Raw genomic sequence first — 20,227 nt, 5'->3', positions numbered from 1 at the left:
TGGCATTGTATTAGCATATATCAGTATATACCTCAACTGCCTATATATGTGTTCCTACATAACAATTTCTCCAGTTGCTATCGACATTTATTACCAATCCTATCATATTCATATCTATCTACAGAAAATTTTATTCCATATTTGCCAAGTATTCTGTTTTATGTCTAATTAATAATGATGGTTTATTACATTGCTATTTAAGTTAGAAGTGCTGTTTATCCTATTTTTTTAATTCTGCCATATTTCGTGTATATTATATGTATGTGCAATGTTTCATGCAGTGTAGACATTTCCATCTCTCATATTTATGAACTTAGCGGATTTCTTGTTGGTCTTTGGGGTTTTTTCCCTCAGTTTTTAATTGCCACTGTAGAATTTTTTTGTAAAATGGCCTTTGCCCCTCAGTGATACATTGCAAAGCAAACACACAGTGAGTCCTATTAGTATCCACTCTGTTGAAAGTGGATCCATTGATAGATCTTCTTTCAAGGTGCCTCCTTATCAAGTAATTATACTGTAAATTAAGGGGGAAAATCATGGAACCAGTAAGTTTTCACCATCACTATCACACTTTTATCATATATAATAGGTAGATAGATAGATAGATAGACAGACAGATAGACAGACAGATAGACAGACAGATAGATAGAAATAACTACAACTTCATCAGCCCTGGGTTCATGGGCCTGTCACAGGGATTGATAAAAACAAGAGAAGTGCTGGGATAACTTAATTTTGTCTGCCTTCTGTGCTAGCTGTCTTTTTTTTATTTGAAGTTTGAAACACATAATTCAGCTCTTTTTCCCAGCTGCCACCTCTTCCCTCAGGCTGTGCTGGGATGTGGTGTCCCACATGGAATCTTGAGATCAGGCTCCAGAGGGAAATGATGTTAGTGCATTTTGTGAGGTAGAAAGCACAAATACTTTTCCTTTTTTTTTAAAAAAAAAAAAAAAAAAGGAATTGGTGTTTGTTCCTGTGGCCCACAGAGGGTTCCACAGCTTTGGGATCATAGGAAGATATGTGGTCCTCTTAATTACAGGAGTGCCATTTGTATTTCTATAGTTAGAGCATTTCCATTACAAACCCCAGTTCAGTGGTTTGTAGTTCAGTCATAGAAATGTGGTCCTGTCCTTATGACTCTTGAGTCAGGCAATGATTTGTTCCCACTCTTACCCCCAAAAATTAAAAAAACCTGCCTACCTTTAAAGTCTGAAAGCAATCCACAAGTGACTAGATGTTGACCATGCAGGACTTTGTGTTCCTACAGTTTAGCAAGGACTTTCTTCTTAAATTGCTGTATAGGTGACCTTTACTGTATAATGCTTTTGCAAATGCTTATGGCTATTCTGAAACTAACCTATTGTTTTCATGCTTATGTGCCTTAACTTAAACTGGTTATATGGAAACAGAACTTTAAAAAGCAATTGAATGTATTTTGGATTTAAAGACCAGGGCTTTAAGTGGTGCATAAACAAGAGTTAAATAAAGGGTGTTCAGAGTTTTCAGTTATCAGTTCCTGCAATGTTAACCAAAGTATCCAGACTTTCTCCAAGAAAATACAAGTTCCCTTTACACAGGCACAGAAATGTGGCAGCTGCAGTTACACGTGTAATATAAACAACTAAGAGATGGTTTGAGAATGCTCTGCTTCCCTGTGGTCCTGGATTTCAAAGCTCAAGGGTGCCCTGGCAGAAGATACATATATGAGATCTTAACTTATGGAATAAATTAACCAGGAAAACTGCACATCTTTAAATCAAATCTGGTTCTCTCCTCCAAAGACACACTAGCCCTAGTTTTGGGTTTGATGCAGAAATCAGTGAGAAACCTCCCCAGCCTGTGTTGTGTAGCTGCCAACTGTGGGACCCTGTAGTTTCATCAGGCTTTGAAAACTCTGGTGCGTTAAAAGGGTAGATCCAAAGATTCCTTCTGTTTCTTTTGATGAGGCAGAGCAGAAATTGAGATTCTGTCAAAAAACAAAGAACTTGGTTTGATTTGATTAGATGTCCTTTATATATATATTTATATATAATATTGCATCAGTATGCATTTTAGAAAGGTCAGAGAAAGTTCATTAAAAAGCATATAAGAAAAGAAAGAGATTCATGTCTTGTACTGGGAATGTGAGGGTACGTAGTGTGGTATATGATCCTCTCAGTGAATGCCCACTTGTTCTCGTGCAGTTCCAGTATTTTTAAAGCAGACATCTTTAAATCATATTGAAAATAAATGTTTAAAATATAGGAAAAGTGTGTGTGTATTGTAACCAGCTTTGTAACCTGCAAATAGGTTTGGGCATTACCAAACACCAAATGACCTTCCTATTCTTGATTTCAGTGTCATTTACTGTCCCATGATATTTTCCATATAAATTCTGTGTCTTTGTGTACAGTGTTGTGCACAGTGAGATAAGTGTGAACTCCATTTAATCTCTTGCCAATCCTTTTTAAGCATTTGGAAAACCGACATCTCATAAAACCTCTTGTAATTCTTAGTTCATTTTCTAAAGCGTTAGCTTTGCCTTTGATTGTATTTACTGTGGTTCTAAATGAAGGTTTTGGAGCCCATAACACTGTCCTACTGCTTCCCAGTTTTATTACATGTTGCAGGTATTCAGTTTTTTATTTCTAGTTACAATCCTCTTCTGCTAAGTCTGTATGTTTGTGCTTGGTTGAGAGATGTTCAATATATGTGCATTTTAGGTGGAAGAAAAAGAAGTGCCAGCTGTGCCCATGACTGGGAGATATAAAACTTCAAATGAATGATGGAAGTAAAACTGGCCATTCACAGACCTCTCTGAGAGACAGAACCACTGCCATTACATTGAATAAAGTGTTTTCATATGCTTTTTTATATTTGATTTCCTACCCAATAGCTGAATTATTCCTTACATTCTATGCTGGAGCTTTCCTAGAAAACTTGGATGTTCTGTGTCAGGATCTGCCTTTAAAGCAAGTTTTGTGGTGAATTAAACATCACTGCTTTCATAAATGGTCACAAAATGTATCTATAGCCATGCGAAATAATGGAAATCGAGGTGAAAAGGTGGCTAATTTGACCTTGTTAATGATTATAACCTTGAGGAGTGTGAGTTTATGGGTCAAAAAACACAAGCGGGAAAACATAAAATAGGAAACAGCAGAAATTCAGTTAAAAAGTGAAGTCAAAGGACAGACATGTAGAAAAGAGAAATACACCACTTGGCTGTCTTGGGAATAACACAGACCTCAGAAAACACACACAGTAAGTCATCAAAGCACAGGATTACGCAGATGATTAACAGTTCGAGTAACTACGTGGCAAGAGCAGCTTTGACCTCATTATTGTTATACTTAAATAATTTCCCTAAATGATGTTGCTTAATCCTTTAACTGCTGGTTGCTATCTCTAACCTGTTTGTTTTGTTTCCCCCCTCAGCTAACAATGCCAACCTTTCCTGTTGTTGTGAAGATTGGACATGCTCATTCAGGCATGGGAAAGGTGCAGATGCTACTTATTGCATGTCAGGAGCCTGGGTGTTTGTCTACAGTACTGTGCATGTTCATTCCTTTCCTGGATATTTTACTTTTCAACTGTCCAGATTCTGCCTCAGATCCCTACCCTTGCAAATCTCTGCTTGTCTGTTGTTCAAGAAAGCATCTCTCTTCAGGAAAATAGAAACATGCACAATATTTTTTCACATGGAGGCCTTTGCAGTTTGTGCATTGCCCTGTCCAGGACACTCTTTGAAATATGCTGAGATGCTTTCTCGAAGCAAAACCTTGTTTATTAATTTGGTTGATTGCACTGAAACTCTTTGAGAGTCAAGATCTGTTGCACAATCCAGCTTTTTGAACCTGGGAATATGGGAAGATTTTGCCTTGGTTCTTTATTAGTTTCAGCTTGATACTGAACTTTTATTAATGTATTCTCTGTGATTGTTTCATACCACTATATAACTGCTACTTTCTTTCTCCAAAGTAATTGCATTTCAGTGGTGAGTACAGTTGTTTTGGTATCATTTATCTCACAGTGCTAGGTCGATGGGATATGATTCCAATCCTGATTTCACGGCTATCAGTGCCAATTTCTAGTCATTACAGAGTAACTTCACTCACTGAAAACATTTCAATGCTTTAAGTGTTTTAGATTTTAAAACAAATCATCAGAGAATAGTTACATTTATCATCTTGAATCTTCAAAAACTCCATGAACATAATGTTTACCACTAGTAATAGAAATAGAAAATTGATTTTATTACAAGTTATACTGTATGTTATCTTCTTTCGTCTATCACTGTTTTACTTTATTTCATAGTTAGTAAGTCAGTGGAAATCCAGCAGCCAATTTAATTGAGAGCAGAATTGACCACTAATTAAACTGCACTTTCTGTGGATTGCATATGTGAAGTGTTAGAATGTTTATGCCTTATTTCAATATTCACCTCTTGTTTATAGAAAAAGAAAAATAATGGACAGAAATGTTCAGCATGTCATATGTCTAGAAATAAATCTAGGGTTTGTTTTTTTTTAAACCCTTAGAGATTAAATGCCAGCCTTTTATTGTTAACTGCTTAGTCAGAGTGGAAAGGAAGGTTCTCCTCGTACCCCAGGCCTCCCTGAGGGCACTGCCAGCAGGAGTGTTTCCAGTGGTCCCAATTACACTTGTACAGGCCAGTAAATTTTCAGAAAATAAAGTTGAAAGCAGGCTTTGTGTCTAGTTTTGTGGCTCTCAAATGGCAAATTACTCTGTATCTTTCTCTATCTGAGAGCTGGGCGTGAATAGTTAGACTTTGGACTTTTAAATGCTGTTTGACATGCAAGTCCCACCTCCCTGAGGGCCCTCAGGGTCCCTTTAAGTACCAGGTGACAGTAAAAGCAAAGGAGACACTGGACTTGGAAAGAGTTACAAACTCTCCTAATATTAGATACCATGAGAAATACTAATCCCTGCCTCCTTTCCTCACCATTCTCACATGTCCTTTGGAGCAGTATGGTGGAGATCCACTTTCCCTCTCCCATTTTCTACCAGCCCCAAGGTTTCTCTTCTGAGTCGCTTTTACTCCCTGTTTCAGCCAGCTTTGAGTCACCCACAGAGATTTGCCCTCCCTTGGACAAAAGTGATGTCTCTCTGTCCACTAAAGTCTCCTCCCTTTCCCTCTAGATTAACATTCCCCACTTTTCCACCTCCTCCTTATTTCAAGATGTTGAAGTTGATGGCTTAAGTACCATTTAGAACCACCTTAGCACAGTGTTCCACAACTAGGAAATTTTACTCCTACAAAGCCCAAATCCTTGCAGAGAAGTGAGAAAAATGAGAATAATGATCCTGCTGATTTGAGCCGACCCTCTGTGCTTCCTGTGAATGTGCACTCATCAGGATATCCTGACCCTTCAGCTCCTCCTTCATGGGAGGAGCTTCATGGTGGGCTTCAGATACATTTAGTTACTTGAGCAATTTACAGAAGGAGCAAGAACTCTACATAAATTAGGGTTGCATATCACACCTTAAAAAATGCTAATGCTTGCAGATATATATTTTACAACCACCACTTAAAAAAAAAATTAAGGCAAAATGAAATTCCACTATCTGCAATTTTCTTTCCATTGTTGAACAGGTAATATTTTGCTTAGAAAAACAGAAACTTTAATGCAAAAATGTTATAGAATCTAGAAATCAGATAAAATATCCTGTACTTTTTTTAATAAACTCATACTGTCAGAAAACATACTTCTCATGAATGCCATTTGCGACTGAAATTTTACATTTTATTCCTAATTACTCTTTTTTCTTTTGTATATGCTGTTGTCTTGTGACATGGTGACTGCAGATCAAGGTAGACAACCACTACGATTTTCAGGACATAGCCAGCGTGGTAGCACTTACTCAGACCTACGCCACCACTGAGCCCTTCATAGACTCCAAATATGACATCAGGATCCAAAAGATAGGCAGTAACTACAAAGCGTACATGTGAGCCAAAACCTTATATTCTTTCCTGCTTTGTTTCAAAATTGATACGCAGCAATGAGATGATGTTGGATGAATCTCTGAGCTGATGTGGTGACTCCATGCTTCCATTGTCATACTCTCTGGAAAGAGTGTTTCAGACTTTTTAGATCTATCAAGACTATTTTTTAAGTTGATTGTGATTGGGAGGAGGAGAATAAGACAGCATGTGAGCCTACCAGGGTCGGTTTTCTGCTAACCTGTGCTTATTATTTTCTTTTAAAGAAAGAAACAGTTGGAAGGGTATTTGTTTTTGTAGGGAACTTGTTAAAAAAGATTCCTTTGTGTCTTTTCAACTTAGGATCAAATTTGCTTCTCCCTCTAAGGGTAGCTGGATGTCATTCATTCACATAAATCTGAATTGTCACACTTTTATGGAACAAAGTCCTTTCTTTTTGACATAACACATGTAAAAACAATTCCAATCTTGCAGTGACCTTCACATAGAGAGAGGAAAATCTCTTCTAATTTTGGGATCCTGTCATGGCTGGGCTTCGCAAACGAAGATTTGGGATTTTTTTGGGATCCAAGTGTTTGTTTAAAGGTCATGACTATATGAGAGGATGTTTCATATTCACAGACAACATTAAGCTGGAGCAGCAAAACAGGTTGTCTTGTTGCAGTTGAGCTATGGTAACTGTGTTTATACATATTTTTACTTATCAATTTTTAATTATCAAGCAATGTAATCTGATGTACACTGATTTTCTTCCTGGTTTTAAGACAAGTTAGATAATCTCATGGCTTAGTTCCCTCATGCTTATGATTCTGAGGCAGGAAAAATATATCAGAATACAGATAAAAATACACATGCACGTTTACATACGCACACCCATGTACACACACAGAGATATTTCTGGAGGAACTGGTGAACATTGGAGGGATCAGAGATTTCTTGTATGTCAACATTTGTAAGGATCTTTATCAGTCAGGTTCTTTATGAGTAGAAACATTTGAACTCCAAGCAAAGCATAAATACCAAGAGCAGGAAAAGTTGGAACTTGGTTAATGCAAATGCGTAAAATGTTTTATAATTTCAATGTTTTATAATTTAAATGGGTTGACATTAGGTGCCAAGTAACTTAGGAACAGCCAACAAGTTCTATGAGAAAGCAGAACCTTTTGCCCAATGTGTAAAAATATATCTCCTTACATTGCTATCAGAACGTCACACACTCTTGACTTCTCCGCTAAGACACGACTGTCAGAGGATCCAAACTGAGTAACTGCTGGTCTCTCCTGATCTGTGACTGACCAGGCACTGGAGAGAGAACACCAAAGGTTGGGCCTTTCCAGAACAGCTCAGTAGTTCATCTGCCACTCACGATACATCTGAAGGGCCTCAAGAAAGCACAGCACAGACCTGGGTGGAAATACTGTTCCCATAGGTCAGACCCACCCAGCAGTGTGGACACTCACTCTTTCTGATTTGTTTTGAACCCAAAGTTATCTAAATTTTGCAGAAACGATGTGTTGGAAATCTGAGTTGGGCACAGTGACCAAGGCAGAACACCCCAAAAGCTCGTGAGGATTGAAAGGTTTCTGAAATCCCTTGCTGGTGATTTTCAGTGACACAGAACTGTGACATGCTCCCTACAGAATTCTGGTGTGTTGGGCATTCCCCACCTCTCCCTAAAGGCAACAAGAATCTTAAAAAATGCTTCTGAATTATACAGCATTTAATCCCCAGCTGCTCCAGGAAAGTTAATTCTAATTCTGCTTGTTTGTCTTAACGTTGGTACTCCCACTGTTGACTTTTTCTGGCTTTACCCCCTCTCTGAGGACACCCATCCTACTTTTCCTAATAGCACGGTGCTCCTATACCCCAAGGTCACCTCTCTTACCTGTGCAGGCCATATCTTGATCCAGTCCCACTGCTTGCCCAGACCTTCCTGTCTCTTTAGTCCTTACCTCTTGTTCCTAACCTGTTTTGTTGCTCTAGGCTCTCTCCTACCCCTTGGATTCTCATTCACCAGCCTTGCCCTCACCCTGTTCCCAGTGCCAGCCAACCTTCCTTCTCCATCACAGACCTTTTCATGAAACTATTTCTGCCTCTGCAAGACTGGATGGTATTTTCTCTGTTGTTGGTGCTTTGACAGGTAGATTCCTTGTGTTGTGCTGCCCATCTCTCCCCTCCTCTCTTTTTTATAATAAATTAAGCTGATTTTTCCCACTCTTACAGCTCCCAAGGGCAAAGTCTTAGGAATAAGGCCCAGCTCTTACTGGCTCTGATACATCACCATGTACCAGATGCAATATTAGTAATGTTTGCTCATCCCTTGTGGTAGAAATTGGACCACAACATTTTGTAGGAGAGAGCCACTCTTTTTTTCCCTTCAACTTGAAATTTAAATGCTGTTCAGTGTCTAGAATAATTTTGGAAGAGTCAGCCATGGTAAATTTATCATTTTGAAATATAAATTTTTCTTTTTCACAGATTAAGCAGTTGACCTAAGGGACAGCAAAAATAAGTTGAAATGACAGCCTGTTCCTCCTACCTTTTCTTTATTTTTAAGTTTCTACTCAGAAACTATGGGTTCATCCAAATGCTAAAAGCCTAGTGATCATTTTTTCTCTAGATTCTTTCATACAGCTTATTGACACACAAAAATGAAATACTGATCCATTGTTACAAAGCATCATGGATAGGAGAAGATTTACCAAATGTCTGAAAAATTATTCATGTGCATACATATCCATGATGTCAGTAGAATATTGTTTTACAGCTGGTTTTCATTTTGTTCTGTGACACAGGAACAGAGCACTTAGAGAGTCACCGCAAAAAAATACCAGCTGAACATTTGTTTTTGTACTTTGAAGAGAGTTACTAAGAGTTTCAGTTTTATAATTCTGTGGGAAATTGTGGTTTAAGTGGATCCGTGACTCACCAAACACTGGTGCTTATTGTCTGTCAGTGGAGATTATGGGCAAAATGCAGCATTGGATCCCTGTAAATACCACAGCTCCTTGGACCCTTTGTGATACATACTTAACTGCCCTGGGTACACAGACAGAATTCAGCTGACTTCAAGGAAATCGAGTTTAAAAGGGTCATACACCATGTACAAAACCAGAAATACAAAAGCCCTGTATCTAAATCCCCCCTCCAAAAGCAGTACTCTGAACCTAGAGCTTAAAGTACTTTGATCAAAAGGTCAATAAACCAAAAGTAAAGCACATCAACCAAAGAAACAGTGCTAGAGGATCAAACCACAGAGCAGGCTGCCTACACAAGGGTAATAGGCAGACATTTCTACATATTTTTCTGATGACCAGTCGCTGTCCCAGCAATTTGGATTGGGTACTGTAAATGCTACTAAATAAAACAGGAAGATGTTGGAAAAGGGGAAGCTCAAGTTACTATGAATTGTTTAGCAATTTTAAAACAGTTCTTCCTTCTTGCAAAGACCGAATCCAGTGTAAACATGCTAAGCCTAAGTGTAAAGCACTCAAAAGTGTAGGAGTTGTTTTATTTATTTTTCAGTGTTTAGTAACAGAGAAGGAAATAACCATGTGAAAGACTCTTAGCAATTATCAAAAGTGAAGAAGGGTGGGAAACCTTCCTGTGTCAGTAGAGGAATTCATATGTTAATTACAGAAATCATAGCTAGGGTTTAGAGTGCCAGATGGTCTGGTTAGATAGTTCTGTAGCAGTTAACCATGGTCTGATGGAACCCCTCTGGTCCTGAAAGGCTTCTGTGTCAAGCCCACAAGCTGCTGAGATTCCTCCAGTTAGGTCTGTCCTTCCTCAGCTGGTCCCTACAGCATCCTTAGAGCCCACCAAGCATCAGTTGTGAAATTTCTTCAGGTTCAACAGGGAGCCTTCGGCGTTGCGCAGTGAAAGCAGGGCTAAAAGCAAACCTTCTTCGCTTCTGTAGTCAGCCTCTAGGGCTGAGGTTACATCACTGCAGCTGAGGATCTTGAACTAAATACTTGCTAAAAGTCCTCCAGATGTTTTTTTCCTGGTTTGGTCACATCTTGCCTCCTAAAAGCCACCTAAAATAGTCCATGCACAGTCCCTGCCTGTGAGAACTCTGCGATAGAGTTGGATTGTGATTTGTGAGGAGTGTTATCTCTCTGATCCAGAATGTGTGTGTAGAGTAGTAATGAACCTAAAATTATTAATTTGCAAAGATATAAAAATATCACTTAAAAAAATTGAAGCAGAAATCACAACACAGTCTTATTACTGGACTTATTACATGCACGTTCCTCTCTCACTAGTTTCTCCCACATCAACAAAGAACATGACATCATGTGCTTTAAAATTCAGCTAACTTTATGAGAATCCCAAAGAAAAGTCAATATTCCCCCACAATTGCTACTGACCCTCACAATTATGTTAATGGAAAAATGGAGAGAAAACTATAGCTGCTGCCTAATATAATTTTAATACATTACAGATGTTCCTACGATTTTACTGACTGGAAACACTTCATAACTTGTATCCTTAGCCTTTTCCCAGTACAGCATTTAGGTTTCAGAAAGCAGTAATCTTCTCAGCCCTGGTAGCAATCCCAAGGTCTGAGGAGAAAAAAACTTTACATGGATTTTTTTTCTTAGAGATTAAACAGGAGGTGGTGTACTCAGGTCCTGGCATAGACTATTTAGATTATATTAGTAGATAGCAAAGAGTGAAAAGTGGAGGAGAACCCAAAATCCAGCTCCAAAACAGCTCTGAAATCACTTCAGAGATGTTAGAAACCCTATAGATATCTTGCTTTTTAAGTATTGGGACCTAACTCTGCAGTGTAATGGGTTTGAAATGACAAGCTGAAGCTTCTGGACATTTCCATTTGCAGTAACAGTATGTTCCAGGCCATCAGTCCCTTTACAATCATCCCAGCTCTTTGCTAACACTGTCAATTAGAGTAGGTTGGGGTTTTTTAAAAAAGTCTTATATGAATAAACGGGGAGCAGAAATTTCACAGCACTGTCATACTTTGTAACATGCCTCCAACCAAGTATTCCTGACAATGCCAATGTCTCTTAGAATTCCTCGTGGTTTAGATGTTCTGTTACAACATGCCAGGTATGAAAAAGGTGTAAATACTGTTACTGTGTTCATGTGAAAAGCAGAGTAATTTAATGGACAGTGAAAGTATGAAACCACTGGCTCTCTTTGTAATGTTTTCCCCCTTTCAGGAGAACTTCCATATCTGGAAACTGGAAGACAAACACAGGCTCTGCAATGTTGGAACAAATTGCTATGTCAGATAAGTAAGTCGAGTCTCATGTAAAAGGTAATTAAAAAAAATTAATGGAATTTTATTGTGAATTAATTTTTAGAAAATCCCAGTGCTGATAAGCAATTCACAGTAAGTGCATGTCCTATGTTTGTTTTGGGAAAGAAAATCTTCCAATTAGGTGAAAGAAGATGAGCAAAGAGTTCCATATGGCTCCTCTCACAGTTCACTCACCACATGCAGCAGCCTTAGGTGCTTATGTACACCCTTAAGTTCCTACATCTGTATCTGCACCTTGAAAACTACTGGAATTCCTTTCAAAAATTTTATATTCAGCCTGTCATTCATTTCTTCTGGTTTCTTTGTCTCTTTTACCTTTCAGTCTTACCCTATGCACATTGTTTTAAATTTTTCTCTTTCTGCCTCCTTCATTATAACCAAGCAATACAGTCTTCACTTTGCCTATTGAAATCACATTTCTCTTTTCTACTTTCAATCCTAAATTGCTATTTTTTTTCTTTTATAAATTGCCACTAAACTTCACTCTGAGGCTTTTCCCCCTGTTGATGAGATACACTGAAGCTTATTTCCCTCATGCCATCGTTCCAGCTCTCTGCTTTGGTTTACTGTAGTCCTCATTTGCTCTAAGTTCCTCCACAACACCTAAAGCTCTTCTCCCTGCAGAAAATAAATCTGAGAAGCTTTTGGATGGCTATGGATTTTCTGCTGTTCAACTTCTCCAAAGGCTGCTACTAGTTTTAGCTGAAAAAAAAAGTTTTGTACAATAAAAGTGTAATTTGAAAGGTCTTACAGTTCAACAGCAGTCCTTTTCTGGTGTTTGGGGGGGTTGGTTTGTTTGTTTTTTTTAAGTCTGGAACCTACCACTTACAAGCTGAGGGAGACACAGGAACTGAACCATTGCCTGCCCTGGAAAGGTGAAAACAAGTGAGATGGGAATTGCAGCTCCCTGCTGTCCAAGCCCTGTCTAGACTGTGTGTCCTCGCTGAGCTCTGCTCTGGGCATGGACTGGAGCCACAGCATTTTCTCTTTCTCATTCCCACCCACCTTCCTCTAGCAAGTGAGGTTATGTTTTCACTGAGAAGGAAAAGCAAGACTGTGCTCTGGTGTGTGTGTAATTACAGTCCATGGGCTGTTCTTCTGTGAAAGCACAGGCGTTGCAGTTCTGCCCTGAGGAAAATGAACAGTATCCGTAGGAGTGGGAAATGCTCCCCTTGGCCCTGCACTTGCTGGAAATACTCCATGTGCTTTGCTTCTGCTTCCATTTTTGAATGTAAGATAATTAGAGATTATAAATAGGTATTTTCCTGTTTAATAATAATATATCTATTAAATAATATTTAATCTATTAAATATGTAATTTAATTTTTTATAATTTTTGTGAATTTTGCGATCTTATATTTATATATAGTATATTTATATAATAAAATAAATAGGTATTTTCACATTAAAACAAAGTCCAACAAACCAAAACTTTGAAGCTAAGGAAGGCAAAAGCATTGAAAAGATGGATGTTTTCTCGTAAGAGGAAGGGGTATGTGTGATTACCCATTGAGTGCACACTGCACAGCAAGGGAGAGGAGGGAAAAATAAAGTTTTCTGAAGAGTTGAAGCAGTTTCATGACACAGCAAGAGCAATCAGATCTGATGCATTTAATTTATAATGCATGCCATGAATGAGGAAGAAGTGCTTTGAAAGTACTACCTGATTGACATTGTTGACCGAATACAAATCTGAGTCTAGAAATTAGAAAAGAAAGATTGTGGCCCAGCAAGGGGCAGAGAGGAGGTGGAGGAGCAGCACATTTCAGTGTTACACTTTCTCACTGCCCCCCTGTTTGAGGGGCTCTGCTCCCCAGATAGTTCCAGAAGAACAGAGAGCTGTGCCAACAGTGCCCACCTCACCTGGCTCACCTGATATTTTCTGTCAGACACCTGGAGCAATCCTGTATTAATTGCCTTTATTATCTAGGGCTGCTGCACACTGTATTATTGGCTCTGGGAAAATAAGAACTGTGACTTTTTGTCAAACCTACTGTGAAAACCTCAGGTTTAAAACACTACAGGCTACTCCATCCAAAACCTCCGTTTCGAAATATAACTATATTTTTCCAGCTCTGTGTGTGTTGGCAGAAGATAGACTATTAAAAATACTTTCACAAATCTGATTCATGTTTCAATATTTTAAGGAAAATGTCTTCATTTTTGTTTTCATATAAAGTCCAGATATTTACTGTTAAAGACAAGTTTTGCTGTCCTCATGACTTTCTAAGATATACAGTATTTAGTAGCAAAAAAAAAAAGTTATTTATAAACAAGTGCATACAAACTGTGCAGTCAGTGCATCTTCAGATGTTGAAATTGTCAGGCATCCAAAGAAACCTCTTATATTAGGCAAAAAACATGTTTCCTGCAGGAAAAAAAATTAGTTTCATTTCTTAGATATTACCATCAGGATCTTTTCAAACAGTTTTATCAATTTCTTTGTATTCTGCTGGAAAGAAAAACTTTTCCACTGGAACAGATTTGATATAAGAAAATATGAAGAATGTGACCTAATAAGTTCACTTGGAAAGGATGCTGTTACTGAAGATACTTGTACATGAATGAGACTCTCAGCCCAGCAATGAGTTTCCTTTGATCCTACAGTGAAATGCTCTTTATTACAGCAGGGGTTTGCAATGGAAAATCCTGAGGTGGCAAATCTATGATCATGGCTCAAGGGCTGTAGCAGGAGAGAGTTTGTTAGAGGAAACAGCTCTGGTTTAGACTCCAGTGCTGGTCAATGAAAGTTCGTGATAAATGGGTTCTTTTTGTTGGGTTCTTTTCTAAGCAAATCCTGTCCTTCAGTTGGTGTCACTGTGATATCTACCTGCATAGCCTTTCAGGGTCATTTCAGCACAGACTGATCCCATACCCAGCTCTGCTGTTAGTTAATGAACGTTCCCAATGTTGTTGTGTGTCCCCTGGGTCAGTCCTTGCCATTGAATGAGCACACACAGCTCGTGTCACCCCAGGCAGTTCCCAGCACAGTTCTGTGCTGATGTCACCTGCAGCTCTGGGCTTGATCACACAAATTGCTTCACTCTTTTACTACTAATTCACACTTCACCCCCTTGTTGATCAGATAATCTCTCTATTCATAGAGAAAGAAAGAAAAATAAATCATATTACTGAGTGTAGAATGGGTCAAATGTCCATCCCTTGGGCCATATTTCTTACCATGATGTTGCAAAAGAAGCAGAGGAGGTTTTGTATTTGGTACTGTATGAAGCACTAGATTTTTTTAGGAACTGTAGAATTCCTTTGCATTCTTTGAATTCCAATTGAATTTTGTTGTAGTTGCCTGTAACCCTACATGAAGAGAATTATCCTTGTCTGCATGCTATATAACATTTAAAGTCATACATCTGGTTCTCTTGTGCCATCTTAAGGGTTTTCTGGCGTGATTTCTCTTTTGCCATGTTCAGTGCCATAGGTATAAAGCCATCATTGCCTCTTTGGAACAAGTTGGATCTGTAATTTGGGATGAAGACTCACTCAACTTTCCTGATACAAGAGTAAAACCCAACCAGAACCAAGCACACTGCCAAGCATGATAGGCAGCAGGACCATCACACTTGAACCTGGGCAATTTCCCAGGAAAAAAACAAGCCTACTTTCTCAAAACCTTTGGCATCTCTGAAGCCAAAGAAACTGGTCAGATGATAAATCCTTCTACTGTGGAGAATTTCTGTGGCAGCCCAGCCACAACCAGCAGGGGGTACTGGCATGAGGGCTTTGGCAGTGCAGGGTGGGATAGAGCTAAATGTGTTTGTGTTTCAGCACAGCTTATCTTCAGGTTACTCACAGCTGAGAGCAAACACAAAAATCTGGATCCATCTAAACTGGGACAGAATCCAGCATAACACTAAGTCAGGATAGAGAGCCACAGCTTTGCTGGAGTCTGCTGGGAAAAGCAGAGTAATAAGGCCAGTACCTCTAAGTTACTACTGTGAGAAATACAACTGACAATACAGGGAAAATTCATACAGGGCAAATGTTATATAGAATACATTACTAGGTAAGCCTGTAGAAAATCAAGAGCCTGATGAGATACTCACAGAAAAAAATTATTTTTATGAAACAGGTACAAGCTTTGGGTTGACACCTGTTCTGAAATATTTGGTGGTTTGGACATCTGTGCTGTTAAAGCTGTACATGGAAAGGATGGAAAAGATTATATTTTTGAGGTAAGTAATTCCACTTTTTTCAATATATGCTTTTATATATTACACACAAGTAAACAGCCAAGTAAAGAACATTTTTTGATAGTTAGGCATTGCCTTATTTGTGTTTCAGGAAAGGCTGTGTATTTTTGAGCAGTGTTGAAATCATAATACAAAGCCACATGTCCAAATTAGTGGCAACACTTGCTGGAAAATGTAACCATATAGATGGTAATGTCTTTTAGTGTTTGAGGAAATGTACACAAACTGCAAAACAAAACCAAATGTGGATGTCACATTTTCCCAACACTTATGGTTTCTTTCCTGAGCAGGTTTACCAGTTTTTCCTGGAAGGTTTATAGATAGCACTATCCCAAGGGAACCCCAACAAAATTATACTTTTCCACAGAAAGGGAGATTAGGAATGAAGTGGAAACAACTTTTTTTGTAGCCAAAATATTACCCTCTAGATCTGAATCCTCATGAATCAGAAGTTTCTACCATTGGCAATTTTGAAAAGTTTAAATTTTTCTTTTACCTTAAGTTTATTATGGAGAAATATCACTTTATGTAGCCATAAAACAAGCTATTATCACTTGCCTATCACACAATTCAGCATTTATTCAGCATCTTCCATGTTCTTAGAATTTTATTCAGGAGATGGGCAAGGATCTTCACAATCTTCCCCAATCTAAAAGAAGTTGGTGAAGCAAAAGTAAGAGTATTTTTTCTAAACTATGAGAGTAAGCTGGTGCTTATGAATTAACCCTTTCTAGTTATTTGTGTTCATTTATAACAGAAAAGCTTTGTAGAAGTGAAAACATTTATTTTGTCACAGAGTTAAGCAGCTCTGTGTATTTTGCTCCCATCTAATTTCACAGAACTGTTTATCACTATTGCCATTGCTAATAATTCCCAAATCAATAACAGCACTTTAAAGGCCTGAGCAGCTCACAGTGTTAAACAAACTGAATCAGTGACTGCCTCCTGAGATGCTGAGGAGGATTTCAAGAAATCGTTACCTTGGTCTTCCTGGCCAAATCAGTGTGTCTTATTGTATCAGAATCCACTGTAGCATAAAATCTGGGATTCCACACTGAACCTCCTCCATTCTTCCTCCTAGGATCCAGCCTTTCCCCTCCATTTCACCCCAAAGTTCCTGTAAATCTGTAGTGTTTGACCCAAGGGCTGAGATTTGAAAGAGTGGAAAAAAGGTGTTTTCCTCTTTCTGCAGCCAGAGTGCTCTGACCTCTGATGATCCACTCTAATGGGAATTCCCGAGCCCAGGAATTGTCCTGTGTGCTGCTCCACAGCTTGGCTGTGGCCATGGTGTGTCTTGGACACATCTGCCTCCTGGGAAGGTGCTGATTTCCACTCCTCTCCAGCAGCTGGGCTTTGGCAGCCTCCCTGGCCATTTAAAGTGTTGTAGGATGCTCTGCAGTTCCTGTACCCCTAAACCTCTTTGAGGTTGGGCCTCAGCCTTTTCCACACACCCCCATGTAGCCAAATTCATTACATTTGAGAGACTTCATGCTGATTTGGCTGGCTTTAATGAAATAAATTTCAATCTCAGTGTTTGAACTATAAAATAAAGAAATATGGATTATTTTCAGATCAGATCTCAGTTATCTCATAGTAGTTAAAAACTGAAAGACTGCAAGCAAAAAGTTACAAAACTGGAGCAGGACTGCTTTTTTTATATCTTTTAATAAGGATATTCTTGTAAGAAATAGAGATTTCACAGACAAAACAATGCTTCCTGTGGAAGTGGAGGATGTCTCCTTTATTTTAACAGTTGACACCTCTGTGGAATTCCTCAGTTAGCAAGTTCCTGTCAGACTTTTCATTCACTGAATGTGACTGTTTCCACATTTTTGATATTGTGCGATATTTTAAATTTCTGAGCCAAGCCAGCAAGCACCATCAGCCTCCATGAAGCCAGGCACACAAGCTTAGACCTGCACTGAGAGGTCTACTGGGTAGGAGAAGAAGAGGGAGGAGTTTTTTTGAAAATTAAATAACCAGTGCAAATAATATAATGGACTGAGAGACTGCCTCCCTTCCTGCTTCTGAATAAGTGCCCTAATTTTCCATGCCAGAGGCAGCCATACTTCCTAAAGCCCAGAATTCTAAGAACTGCAAGATACATCAGGAACTGGGTTTATAGAGCATTTTGATTAGTGTATATAATGGATGTTGCATTTTAAGAAAGAACAGATAGAAGCGTGATAATTCTTGCTGTTGTACTGAATCAGCTGAATTGTTTGGAAGATGGCAATGCTCCTCAGCAGGGATATTTAGAATCTGTGTTGAGACATTGAAATATAGAAAAGTTTTGCAAAGTTCACATCCATCTGTGAGATCTGTACAACTTATGGGTTTGCTACTAAAGAGCCAACTCACATCAACAGTTATTACACTGTAATTTTAACGGGCATTGCACCAGAATCCGTGATACAATGAAGAGTAAAAGACTGGCTGCACCAGTATAGGAAGGATTTTCTCCTTTTGTGTCCTTTCAACGTGGGAAAATAAATGCTGGAAAATTAAAGCTGGCAGGTACATGGTATAATCAAGCACCAGGAGCTGAACAGGACAGTCAGTCCATAAATCCTGGATTTACACCCAAATGCAGTTCCATCCTGAAACCTGCGCTCTCATGTTTTCATGGGAACTGATTCATGGAAACTACAACAAAACTGAGTGTTTTGGTATCACTGCTGGTGTGATCTGACAAGGAGCACACAAACTTCCTGATGGATGAAATAATGTATGCAGAAATGTTCTTCCTGCTTTTCAGTTTGAACATCAGGCCAGTGTAACCTCCAAAAGGAAGGAATATGTGTCACCCACCCTCAGAGGGAACAGGAATTAGGGTAGAATTCTGCTGAAATATCCTTCGTGTACTCAGCATTTTAGGCAGAAATTAGTTCTGTAATAAGGTTGGGTGAACAGCATTTTGCATGAATAACTACTTAACACAAAGGCGTTCAACAAGAGCTTTAGGACATGCATAATTGAAGACAATAGTTTTAAAATACCCACACTGTGTAAGTATTACATGTAGCAACTCACATGCTTACAAAAATCCATTTTAAACTAATGTTATAAAGTACAACACATCAACTACTTTTTACATTACTGTTTCTGGAAGGTAATTAATTAATTTCATATTTCCTTTTTTATCCTATACCAAAATGTTATTATTTTAGAGTTGCAGCCATTCAACTGCTTTGTGATGGTCGTTTTGTTATTCCCTGATTTAATATTGTGCTTTCTTTTATTCCCCAAAACCGTGGGGCAACAAATTGTGCTAGTGGCTGATATTAGAGAATCAGTACAACCTTGTTCTCATGAATCTAACGTTCTAGTGGTATCTCTTAAAAACACCACTTTAAAGTGATCTTTTATGTATGACCTAATACAGTACATTTACACTGCAGGTAGGAATGTGTTGGTTCTTAATGTTAGATCCAGTCACATGCCCCACTTCTTCAGGAAGGGTAAACATATTTTTTCTGTTTTAATTTCTCCAGTTGTTGCTCTCCTCTATATATTTGACAAATGTTAAATAACTTGTTATTTTAAAGCCCCCTGGCCATTCCAGTTATGCAAAGTGTGCTTGCTGTGTAAGTAAAGTAATGACCATTCAGGAATAACCTGGAAGGATTAGACAACTAAAAGGAAAGGAAAAAAAAAATAAGAATATTTAGTGACACTGAAGCAGTTCTAGACACTCAATTTCTGCATACACAGATATTGTTATGAAAAAAAGAAATACCCAGACCTTTATTACTGTCTCCCTCGTGGGAGGTGCACGTTCCTTTGAGCAAGTAGGTCTCCATGTAATAAAAAACCAAGACATTGCAAAGTAAGTACAGCTTTATAGTTTTGGGTTGTAGATTTGGGTCCATTTTATAGATTTGGTTTGGTTCCTCAGTGCTAGTTTTGCATCAGTGTCTTCATCTTTCTATAGCCACCCAAGAGATTTCTGGTCACTTGATCAAGCTGAAGCCAACAGTGCTGTTGTTTCCCAGACGTTATAAAAAGGATATGCTTTTACTGTACCATTCATCTTTCCACACTGCTATAAATGCTATTCCCAGGGGATGTTGAAGGACGTCTATTTGTACTTTCTTGCTCTGCAGTTGAGGGATACCTTATGCGTCCCCAGGAAAAAATCCAAACCAATTTTTCTGAACATAGGAAGGATGAAATATTGAAGTAATAATATTATTCAAGCAAAAAACAACCCCTCTTTTTCTGTGAAGCTTCACAGTCCCTGCATTTTTTTGGGGGGAGGCTCTAGGAAGTAACTTTGCCCTTTAAAAGAATATGGTCTTCTAAATATGGTTCCTTGAAAGAAACTGCCTTCTCCAAAAGAACCCAGTGGTTCTTCTCTGTTCCTGCCCTACTCCAAGAGAGACCAATGAACTAATTAAAGAATTACTCAGATAAATGGAGGGGCTGTTAGGTTGATCAGGAGGAGGGCCAAGTTATTATTCTGTTTTATCTCTTAATTTAGTGTCTTTTCTTTTCCCCTCAATGGGAAAAGCATCGTCGTGCCAGAGACAAGTTGTAGAAACAAGATTCTTGTTAACACATCATTTATTATCACAACATTTTTAACCATCTCCCCAATTCTTCCTAATAAGACTTCAAATTAGGGTCCATTCAAGTTTTAACTTCTTAAATATAAGAAAGACTTTTAATCTTTCCATGCTTAAATTAACACTTCTGTAGTTTCAATACTTGAAGGAACAGATCCTCACCTTGTTTATATTTCTGACTCCACTGAATATTATCTTTCCTGTTTCACTCTTGGAA

The 20,227-nt window shown here is 38.5% G+C and overlaps 1 protein-coding gene across 1 annotated transcript in view; it reads left to right on the top strand.

Moving 5' to 3' along the window:
- SYN2 (synapsin II) overlaps positions 1-20,227 on the top strand; it is a 170,134-nt gene that overhangs the window by 120,134 nt on the left and 29,773 nt on the right. The window contains exons 6-9 of the mRNA XM_027666035.1: positions 3,418-3,480; positions 5,810-5,952; positions 11,134-11,208; positions 15,322-15,424. Coding sequence (XP_027521836.1) covers positions 3,418-3,480; positions 5,810-5,952; positions 11,134-11,208; positions 15,322-15,424 — 384 coding nt within the window. The remainder of the gene's footprint in view (positions 1-3,417; positions 3,481-5,809; positions 5,953-11,133; positions 11,209-15,321; positions 15,425-20,227) is intronic.

The sequence above is a fragment of the Corapipo altera genome, unplaced genomic scaffold (genome assembly GCF_003945725.1).
Source record: "Corapipo altera isolate COAL_440 unplaced genomic scaffold, ASM394572v1 101, whole genome shotgun sequence".
In the NCBI taxonomy this organism is placed as follows: domain Eukaryota; kingdom Metazoa; phylum Chordata; class Aves; order Passeriformes; family Pipridae; genus Corapipo; species Corapipo altera.
The sequence above is the reverse complement of the archived record's forward strand: the minus strand, read 5'-3'. Positions and strand labels throughout refer to the sequence as shown.